Source organism: Acomys russatus, chromosome 22 (assembly GCF_903995435.1).
Source record: "Acomys russatus chromosome 22, mAcoRus1.1, whole genome shotgun sequence".
Classification (NCBI taxonomy): domain Eukaryota; kingdom Metazoa; phylum Chordata; class Mammalia; order Rodentia; family Muridae; genus Acomys; species Acomys russatus.
The window spans coordinates 6,714,706-6,725,642 of NC_067158.1; the positions used below are offsets into that span (position 1 = coordinate 6,714,706).

The 10,937-nt window shown below is 44.0% G+C and overlaps 1 protein-coding gene across 2 annotated transcripts in view; it reads right to left on the reverse strand.

The window, feature by feature from the left end:
* Pus10 (pseudouridine synthase 10) overlaps positions 1–10,812 on the reverse strand; it is a 64,253-nt gene extending 53,441 nt beyond the window's left edge. Inside the window, exons 1-4 of one of the 2 annotated variants that reach the window (XM_051164970.1) lie at positions 10,422–10,812; positions 8,199–8,339; positions 2,671–2,919; positions 1,426–1,512 (exon numbers count right to left, since the gene is read on the reverse strand). In XM_051164970.1, coding sequence (XP_051020927.1) covers positions 1,426–1,512; positions 2,671–2,919; positions 8,199–8,324 — 462 coding nt within the window. In that variant the 5' untranslated portion in view covers positions 8,325–8,339; positions 10,422–10,812. Of the gene's footprint in view, positions 1–1,425; positions 1,513–2,670; positions 2,920–8,198; positions 8,340–10,421 lie in introns of those variants that run through there. The other variant, XM_051164969.1, reaches the window with a different exon arrangement.
* Between the last annotated feature and the right edge of the window lie 125 nt (positions 10,813–10,937).

The following is a 10,937-nucleotide window of genomic DNA, read 5'->3' on the forward strand; positions in this document are numbered from 1 at the left end:
CACAGGGCAGGAGAGTGTAAAAGCCAGCAGATGGGGAAGAATAGTGTACAGGCGTTTTCTCTGGGCTGAAACATTCTCTCATAAAAGGGACAGGGATACTCACAAGGCTCATGGCAAAATGTCTCAGCGGCTAAAGGTTTCTGTGGCCAAGCCTGACGACCATATTTGACCTGTAGGACTCCCAAATTTTAGGGAAAGAACCAACTCCTACAAGCTGTCCTGACTTCTACAGGCACACTGTGACATATGCTACACACACACACACACACACACACACAAGCACACACTCATACACACACGTACACAGACATATACACACACTCACATACACACAATACACTCACATGTGCAGACACACACACAGAGATACATACACACACAAATAAAACAAAAATAAAATGTAAAAAAAAAAACCTTAAGGTTTTCTCAAAGTGTAGTCTTTGTAACAACAACACAGGTGAGAATGCAAATTCCTCGGCCCTACCTGACTGAAGACACACATCTCTCTGACATGGTATGTGAAAAACTCTCCCTGTTGGGCTCAAACACCAAGCAACCGTTCTGCCCCACCCTCACCCCCCTCTCCCCTCAGTCCCCCCATCCCCCCACCCCCTCCACCTTCCTGAGTACCAGAATCCCAGGCAGGAGCCACCATGCCTACTTATGGATAAATCTTAGACACCTTAAAAGTTAAGAAGCCAAGTACAGTGACGGGCAGTTGGAGGCCAGCCTGGTCTACAAAGCAAGCCCAGGAAAGCCAAGGCTACACAGAGAAATCCTGTCTCAGAGAACCTAAGTAAATAAATAAATGCTTAGGAGAAAAAAAACTTCAAATTCAAACATTCTCAAATTACATGCTTTTAGCTAAATGTGGTATCTGTCAATGTGGCTTTTTAGACTGTGGGTGGCAACCACACCTGGACTCGTAACTGAACGTGGAGGGGTTGCAAGAAAAAGCTGACAACAGTAAAACGTTTGTGAATATGCAACATTGATTCAAATCAACTCTGTGACAGATCCAAGGCATGTCTGGCCACACTTGCTCATATCCCATTATGCAACTGCACTGCAGCCTTGGTTCTGCACTCACAGCACTCCCCACCACCCTGTTCCCATACCCAGCGCCACCGAGATGACAAGTGTGAGCATCCACACCCAGCTTCCATTCCCACTCTCTGTTTGTTTGTTTTGGTTTTTTTTGAGACAAAGTTTCTCTGTGTAGCCTTGGCTGTCCTAGACTTGCTTTGTAGACCAGGCTGGCCTCGAACTCACAGAGATCCACCTGCCTCTGCCTCCCGAGTGCTGGGATTACAGGCATGCGCCACCACGCCCGATACATTCCCACTCTTGTTTGATTGTGGTTTAGGGATTAGGAGTTCCTAGCATACATTCCCTGTGTGCTCTGAAGCACGCAAAGGGTCTTACCTCTCGGACAGAGAGCTGCGGTGGGAAGGAGACGGATAAAACCGCGCTGCTGAACTCAAACGCTGAGGCCGCAACCTTCTGGCATACCTACAAGAGTATTACAGAAAGTCCCAAGAATCGCTGAAAATGTGGCTCTAATGACAACCCTTCTCCCAGGCGATGACACTGCACAACTTCCCAACATTCACTTCGGAGCTGGGGGCGAAGGTTCAGATACTGTGCTGGCCTACTGTGTGCCTGGCAAACAGTCCAAAGTGCCCACAGTTGAGTGGGGGAGCTCCTCCTAAACATCATAGATTAGTATTTGTTAACTCTGACCTACACAACTGGCAGTTTCAGGACAATACGTGGAGCATCAGACAGCTCTTATTAATTTGGCACTATGTTGACACACAGTCTCAGAATAGTTGGACTCTTCTTTTTTTAAGATTTATTTATTTTATTTATTGCATATGAGTGCTTTATCTACAGAAAAGGGTATCAGATTACATTATAGATGGCTGTGAGCCACCATGGGGTTGCTGGGAATTGAACTCAGGACCTCTGGAAGAGCAGGCAGTGCTCTTAACCACTGAACCATCTCTCCAGCCCCCAATAGTTGGACTCTTTTAATTAAAAAGAGCCTTTAGCACTGGGGAGGCAGAGGCAGGGGTGGATTGCTGTGAGTTCGAGGCTAGCGTGGTCTACAAAGTAAGTCCAGAACAGCTAAGGCTACACAGAGAAACCCTGTCTGGAAAAAAAAAAAAAAAAGAAGAAGAAGAAGAAGAAGGAGAAGAAGGAGAGAAGGAGAAGCGAAGAAGGAGAAGAAGGAGAAGAAGGAGAAGAAGACGGAGAAGACAGAAGAAGAAGGAAGAAGAGAAAGGAGAAGAAGAAGAAGAAGAGAAGGAGAAAGAGAAGGAGAAGAAGGAGAGAGAGAAGAAGGAGAAGAAGGAGAAGAAGGAGAAGGAGAAGGAGAAGGAGAAGAAGGAGAAGGAGAAGGAGAAGGAGAAGGAGGAGAAGGAGAAGGAGAAGAAGAAGAAGGAGAAGGAGAAGGAGGAGAAGGAGAAGGAGAAGGAGAAGGAGGAGAAGGAGAAGGAGAAGAAGAAGAAGAAGAAGAAGAAGAAGAAGAAGAAGAAGAAAAGACTTTAGTGCCCACCTGGACTAACCCAAGTTACCATGAATGGTTTCTTCTTCAGGAATGCTATATATAAGAATTCTAAGCTGTAAGGCTCACACTGTCTGTCCTCATGAGGAGTGGAGGTTTACCTTTGTAACAAACTCTTTTTCACAGAATCCCTGCAGAACTCCTAGGCAAATGTTGCACACGCTCAGGTTGGAGGGCTCCGAGACAAGGTTTTCGTCTTCGGACACAGAGACTCCCTCCTTGCTGTTTTCACTCAATTCATCAAGCCCATCTTCTTGGAGACGGATTTTCTTGTATGGTGGGTTTGGAACTTCCAAAATTAACTCATCTTTTTCAAGTTCTAGAAATTTTCGTAGATCAATGGACAACTCCTGAAAAGTTAATAACAGAAAAAGCAATAACATTTTCAAGTGGCTTTTTTTGGGGGGTGAGGGGGTTCCAGACAGGGTTTCTCTGTGTAGCCCTGGCTATCCTGGACTCATTTTGTAGACCAGGCTGGCCTCAAACTCACAGTGATCCGCCTGCCTCTGCCTCCCGAGTGCTGAGATTAAAGGCGTGCGCCACCACTGCCCAGCTTTTCAAGTGGCTTTGAGGGTCCTATGATGAAGCCTGAAAGTCAGCAGGGTGTGATGGCACTTCATCTTTTGTTCCTTAGTTTTGCTTTGTTGTTTTAATTAGTCGTAAATGACCTTCCGAATAGAACTACACACCAGATTTGTAACTTTGTTGATGGAGCCTTTCTACTTAAGGTTGGGGTTTTTTAGCTTCATTGATTTGCGAAATTCTTCTGGAAAAATATTCACATGTATAATAGGTATCTGATTAGCATTAGTAAGAGCATTAATAATAAATTCAGAGTCACCAGTAAGGCATGGGTGTCACACAAGAGATCTGCCCGCCTCTGAGCACTGGGATTTAAGGCACATAGGAGCAACGCTGGTCATGAAGGCCAGCCCTTTAGAGTCCACTAGAACATTGAGAGGCACAGGCAGCAGATCTCTTGTGAGTTTAAGCCACCCAGGACCACATAATGGAACACTGTCTCCGAATAAGACGTAGAGAAGACTAACAGAGGAACTCAGACAATGCTGGTTTGTATCCGGGAGTAACCAACTTACTACAGCATTGGCTTTCCAGGGATTCTAAGATGCTAAGGTGCTACCCTGTACCACACATTATGACAGAAATATCTCTTACATTCTAAGGGACTGTTACTTTTGCGGGACCCCACAGCCAGTTACCACTGCACCCAGAAATCACTTACAACTGTTATCCTACTGGCCTTTAAAAGAACAACGTAACAACCAACCTTGCTCGCCTTGGATTTCCCAAGCTAACGTATGGCTATAATTTTAAGTTGTGTATTCTCCCATGCCCCTGACCCACGAGTAACACATGTGTGTGTTTGTGTGTGTGTTATGATAATTATTTGCTGGAAACAGCAAATAGGCTAAAAGCGGCCTTCCTCATTCCTTGTGACAATTTCTATGCTGTGATGATTTCTATTAAGGAGACGGGGCTAGAGAGATGGCTCGGTAGTTAAGAGCATGGCTCGTTCTTCAAGAGGATCACATCAGTTAGCTCACAACTGTCTGTTTCTCCAGCTCCAGGGGCTCAGATGCCTCTGGCCTCTGCAGTCACCCCCACACGGCACCCATCATACAGATATACTCACGACTAAAAATAAAATGTTTAAATATATTTAAAAAGAGAAAAAAGCTCTTTGTTAGGGACAGTCAGACACATAAAGACGGACACACACACACACATACGCACACACGCACGCATAATTTTATAAGGCAGCCTTCAAGCAGGCACAGTTTCAGACTCACATGCCAAGGAGACAGAGAATGACAAAAACACAAAGAGAAGTCAAATCCAGGCTCCCTCTTGGTTAAATGGCATCAAAGGAAGTGCTTTGATTTCTGTCCTTAACACAGCACCCACGCATTACTGGTGACTCTGAATTTATTAAGGCATTTAAAGTACACACTAATCAAACACCTATTATACATGTGAAGGTTTTTCCAGAAGAATTTCACAAATTGGTGAAGCTTAAACCCCAATCGTTATTTATTTATTTATTTATTTATTTTTGTTGTTTTGTTTTTTGAAACAGGGTCTCTTTGTAGCCTTGGCTGTCCTGGACTCACTTTGTAAACCAGGCTGGCCTCGAACTCACAGCGATCCGCCTGCCTCTGCCTCCCACAAATTCACAAGCCTGGCTTGTCGTTCTATTGGGAAGGTCATTCACTATTAGCTTAAGACAAAATTCGATTCTAATTACTAAGACAAAAATATAAACTGGGATGGAGATGTAGTTCAGTGGTAAAATATCTGCTTAGCCTGCATGAGGCCCTGGATTCCAAGTCCAACAGCAAAGAGTCAGAGACAGACAGACAGACACACAGACATACAGACATGCAGACACACACACACACACACACACACACACACACACACACACACCACGGAAAGTGAAAGCTGATTTTTATTCTGCTAAGTTAATTAACCACCTCAGAAGCACAGTGTTAGTTAAGTGAAATCTCATCATTTAAAGGTTGAGCAAGGAAGACTGAGAAAATTTACCAAAATACATAGATTTGGCAGGGCTAAAATTTGGCGCCATAATTACAATCCATTTATAAGCATTAATCAAAAGAAGTCCTCTTCTACATATTTTGTCTCGTTTCTGTCACCCCTTGTATTAGAATGTTAAAAACAAGCCTCCACTTGAAAAGGCCGACACGTCTGCCCTCTAAATGCTCAGTTTTCTTTGTGTTTCTTCTACATCCGGCTGGTCTGGCTCTTCACTTGCTGGCTAAATTGTTTGAATTCAGTTAGACTGCACTAACTCAAGACAGTTTTCTTTTTTCATTCAAACATTAAATTCATTTTGTTGATGCATTAGCACTCCGATTTTCACAAATTATTCACACATACACACACAGTGGTATATTATGACCCACCCAAATGTTGATGGCTACCTGACGTCTCTAACATGGGTACAGCATAGCATGAACATGTGTGTGCTCATGCACAGCACATGGCTGGAACAAAACAAAAATTAAAACACTTCAAGACAGCCTTCAAATATTTTGTTTATATTTATTCACAAAGAATATTACAAGTCAAAGTTGCTGACAGTTTCTTTATATAAAATGTATTTTGAATAAAATGTATAAAATAAAACATGTATATATGTATATATACACATACATACATATATGTGTGCGTATGTGACATGTATGGAAAAGTATATAAGGACGATTACACAAAGCTGGATATAGGCAGAGATTTACACACATAGCAACTACCACTGCCCATGTGCTATTTCTGGTTTCCAGCTGCTTTCACATACTTAATAGATAATGTCCCTTAAAGTCCCATGAGGTAGAAGTTATCCCCATTCCCATGTACAGAGACGTAAACTGAAGCAAACAGCAGGGAACTGAAATTCAAATCCACGTCTTCTATCTCCAAATTCTAGGCTTTGGATTCAGAAAAACTGTTCAATTCCTAGCTTGCTCGTTAGCTGTTTAACTTTGGGCAGGCTGCTTAACCTCTCTGTGTTTCAGTAGCTTCATCTGAAAATAGAGACGATCACAGCATGTACTTGCAAAAGATCACATGAAAGCCTGACTTGCAGTAACAGCAGACAAACACTGGGCACTACTATTATTTCTAACATAGAAACAATATAATGATACAGAAAATGACAGCAAGCCAGGTATCGTGGCGCGCACCTTTAATCCCAGCACTCGGGAGGCAGAGGCAGGCAGATCCCTGTGAGTTCGAGGCCAGCCTGGTCTACAAAGCGAGTCCAGGACAGCCAAGGCTACACAGAGAAACCCTGTCTTGAAAAACAAAAAACAAAACAAAACAAAACAAAAAAGTAACAGCAAATGCTGAATCATTTATTAGCAATTTTTAAATAGGAAACTGAGTGTGTCTGAGTATGTATATTTACATGTATTTGCCTTTGAAAAGAATGTTACTGTTTTTTTTGTTTTTTTGTTTTGTTTTTTTGGTTTTTTTGTTTTTTTTGTTTTTTCGAGACAGGGTTTCTCTGTGTAGCCTTGGCTGTCCTGGACTCACTTTGTAGACCAGGCTGGCCTCGAACTCACAGCGATCCGCCTGCCTCTGCCTCCCGAGTGCTGGGATTAAAGGCGTGCGCCACCACGCCCAGCTAAGAATGTTACTGTTAGTATCAACCATTCTATTCAGTGGCACAGCTCTCTATGTATTACTATAAATGCAAAAGATTCTCTAAGTTTCTTGTGTTACTAGTTTCAGAAATAATGATTTCAATAAGCACGTACATTTAAAGGCTTCCCAGCACAGCCAGGTGTCATACAATGCTTCTGACAACAGCCGACTGCACAGCTGTGGGTGGGTGGTGAGCCCTTGAGATTATCCTCCTGGTAACACTGCCGCCATCTTAAGTACACTCCATGATGTTCACAGAAGCACAAGGTCATCTAAGGACATATTTCTCAGAATACAATCCCTAAGCAGAGTGAAACAAGTGGCAGGCTGGGGACATACCTCAGTGACAGAACACTGGCATGTGTGAGCCCTGGGCTCAATCCCTAGCACCGGAAGAAGGTAACACACAGCGATCCTGTAACCAGGACAAGCAATATGGCCTGCTGGGTAAGAGCACGTGTCACACAAGCCCAACAACATGTTTGATTTCCCAGAGTCTTTGGTGGAAGGAGAGAACACACACACACACACACACACACACACACACCCACGACAGTGCACAAATGCACACATACAAGCACTTATACCATACTCAGAAGTATATACATATACTCATAAAAATAATAGATAAGGGTATTTTTTTGTTTTGCTTTTGTTTGTTTGTTTTTCAAGACAAGGTTTTTGTGTAGCCCTGGCTGTCCTGGAACTCACTCCATAGACCAGGCTGGCCTCGAACTCAGAGATCTGCCTATCTCTGCCTCATGAATGCTGGTATTAAAGGCATGTGCCTCTACCCAGCTACAATTTCAATTTTTAAAAGGTAAGCAAATGTACTTCTATTTAAAAGAAAAAAAATTAGGACTATGTCCTGACCAGTCCTGTTACATCACATTAATGTCTGGTGAGAAGCAATGTCTTTTGATATTGTGTTTAGATGCCCTTTAAAAAAAATGTCTATACATGGGCTGGAGAGATGGTTCAGAGGTTAAGAGCACCGTCTGCGCTCCCAAAGGTACTGAGTTCAGTTCCCAGCAACCACATGGTGGCTCACAACCATCAATGGTGAGATCTGGCGCCCTCTTCTGGTGTGTAGGTGTACATGCAAACAGAAGACTGTATAAATAATGAATAAATAAATCTTTAAAAAAACAAAGCCTACACAAATATTAAATGTAGCAAAAAAAAAAAAAAAAAAATTCTACCCAAGATCCCTTGGAACTAGAGTTGCAGACAGTTGTGAGCTGTCATGTGGATGCTGGGAATTGAACCCAGGTCCTTTTTGGAAGAGCAGATGCTCTTCCACTGAGCCATCTCTCTAGCCCCCAGGAGTAGTTTTATTAAGTTTCCTTCTTCAGTGGAGTTAGGGACCACTCGCTGTACTCAAACCTAGTGCCATTCATTCCAAACTACAAAAGCATCCTTTAAGGTAAAAAGAAAATACCTGGGATGGACGTTTGTAAGGTGCATGAAGATCCACAGCGCAGAATCTGAAGATACATCTTGGGCAGGTACCAGAACTGAACAACAACCGCGCCACAGGCTTGTTTTCCTCCGTCAGGGGAAACATGCTGAATAATTATAACTAGAAGAAAGAAAGGAAAAACGAAGTGAGCACTATCAGTCTTTTACTGGTACAAATATGCCCTTAAGAAGAAAAGCTCACTTTCATTTGAAAATTTTGTGATGCATGCTTCTAATCGCAGCACTCAGGGAGGCAGAGGCAGGCAGATCTCTGAGTTCAAGGCCAGCCTAGTCTACAAGTCGAGTATAGGCCAGCCAAGGCTACACAGAGAAACCCTGTCTTGAAAAACAAAAAGAAAAAAGAAGAAAAAAGAAAAAGAAAGCCAAGCTTGTTCTGGACTTGACATTAAGAACGTTCAGATACCAGGGCTGCAGGTCACTCAGGGTCGCCCACGTAAAGCTTTCAAGAAAGTACATAAAATATGGGGAGGTACGCTATTAAAAAAAAAAAAAAAATCACAAAACTCTGTGTGGTCAATTGTTTATTTCAGTATCCGATCCTTTCTACCAGCTATGTAAATAACTCTGTAAAATGCATCCTCTTGCCAGGGATTGTGGCTCACGACTATAGTTTCAGGACACAAGAGGCTGAGGCAAGAGGATCACCTTGAGTTCAAGGCCAACCTGAGCCAAACAGAGTCAAAGCAAGCCTGGGCTACATACAGAGTTGAGAGTTTACAGAGGGGAGGGATCCTTATAGTCTCATAACAGAGAAACTTACTAGTTATTTTATTTTTTCCTGTTTCGTTAACTTCAAGCATTTGATTCAATACAGAATTAACCTTTAAATAAATAAATAATTAAATAAAAAAAAAAAAAAAAAAAAAAAAAAAGCTCTTTAAAAGGTCACTTCAGGCCAGGCGTGATGGTCCACGCCTTTAATCCCAGAGCTCGGGAGGCAGAGGCTAGTGGATCGTTGTGAGTTCACGGCCAGACTGGTCTACAAAGTGAGTCCAGGACAGCCAAGGCTACACAGAGAGACCCTGTCTCAAAACAACAACAACAAAACGGTCACTTCACAGGGAAGCCTTCCCTCTGGAGTTAACTGACAACATTCAAATTTAGGCTCCTCCTTTGGCTTCAAGAATGAACGCTATTTCTCCATAGTTCACCAGAACAAAGGTATCATGCAAAGCCAATATATTCACGCCACAATCTGCAGGCTCTGAAAAGTCCCCAAACCTGTTAAGAATTGCCAAATCACACCAGGCACAGTGGCGCACGCACTCGGGGAGGCAGAAGCAGGCGTACCTCAGTGAGTTCGAGGCCAGCCTGGTCTACAAAGGGAGTCCAAGACAGCCAAAGCTACATAGAGAAACCCTATCTCGAAAAACAAGACGACAACAACAAAAAAATGAGCCAAATGTCCTGCGCTGAGTGATTTGATAAGGTCTCAAATAATTCAAACAAACCCTCAAGCGTTTTGTTAATAAAGTACAGAGTTGTAAAACAACTCAATACCATTTTCACCTGGTAGTAATCCAAAAGCTCCTCAATCAGGTCACCATTAAAAGAACGGCATATACCTTGAAGACGGTTATTTCATCACGACGTGATGAAATTGTAGGATTTCTTTCGTAAATAGAAATGAGTTGTGATCTGATACTGGACTCGCCTCTGAAACAAGCCCTGAGAAATACCTCTCACGCTGAGTTTTCCAGTGTGGGTCTCCGCTGGTAAGTTTTGCTGTTTCTTTTACAGAAAGAACTGAAAAGTTGCTACAAAAGCCCCTCCCGGGTGTCAGAATCCCTAAAGGTACTGATTCCCTTCTCCACACGCCATATAACCAGCCCAGTCTTAGCAAATGGAGAAGGACTTTTTTTTTTTTTTTTAATAATTAGAAAATTTTTTCATCGGAAAGGGGAAGAAAGACTAAAGCGGAGACCGGGGGTGGGGGTTGCTGAAATAGTCTGGGTTTCACTCCATAAGATCGTTTTCAATTCATTACCACATGCACAGGCGTGGTTCGTCCCCTGGCATGCGTGGGTAGGGAAATCTGGCCGAACAAGCCCTTAACTCTCTTAGCTAAGGTTCTAGAAACGTCCCACTCCGCCTGGCTAACAACACAGAAAGAACTCCAGCCGCACCTCTTTGGCACCCACGCAGTCCCTAAACCCCTCACCTCACACCCCCGCGGTCTTACCTTCTTCTCCCAGGATGCTGGCGCCAAGATTTAACCCTTCTCAGCCCTGGGTGGGAACGGGGAAGGCTAAAGACAGCGCACCTACTGCGCCTGACGGTTATGTTCCCCCAAGGAAACGAGAGCTTTAGAAGGAAAGTACCAGGCCTTTCACGAGAGGGGAGGCGTGAACGAACCCGCGTCTTGTTACAGGGTGATCTGTAAGGCTGTCGTCGGACTCGCAGCCACCGACCCCAGCTATAGCCCCGGGAAGGCCAGACCGCGAGGGCTTCACTGCTAACCCTAGGGGTGGGACCCGCAAAGGGGCCTCGGAGGGACTCCGCATCTAGGTCCTACTAGCTGCTGCCAGAAATGTCGATGAGCCCCTAACTCAAATTGGAAGCCCGAACTAGGGAAAGAAGACGGTACGCCCCGCCCCCTCTCCCATCCCCCACGAACGAGCCGTCCACTTCTTCCCCTGGGACCTCAGCTGACGTCAGGCGTGGGCGGGGCGGGGCGGAGGGTTCGGTGCTCTGCCCA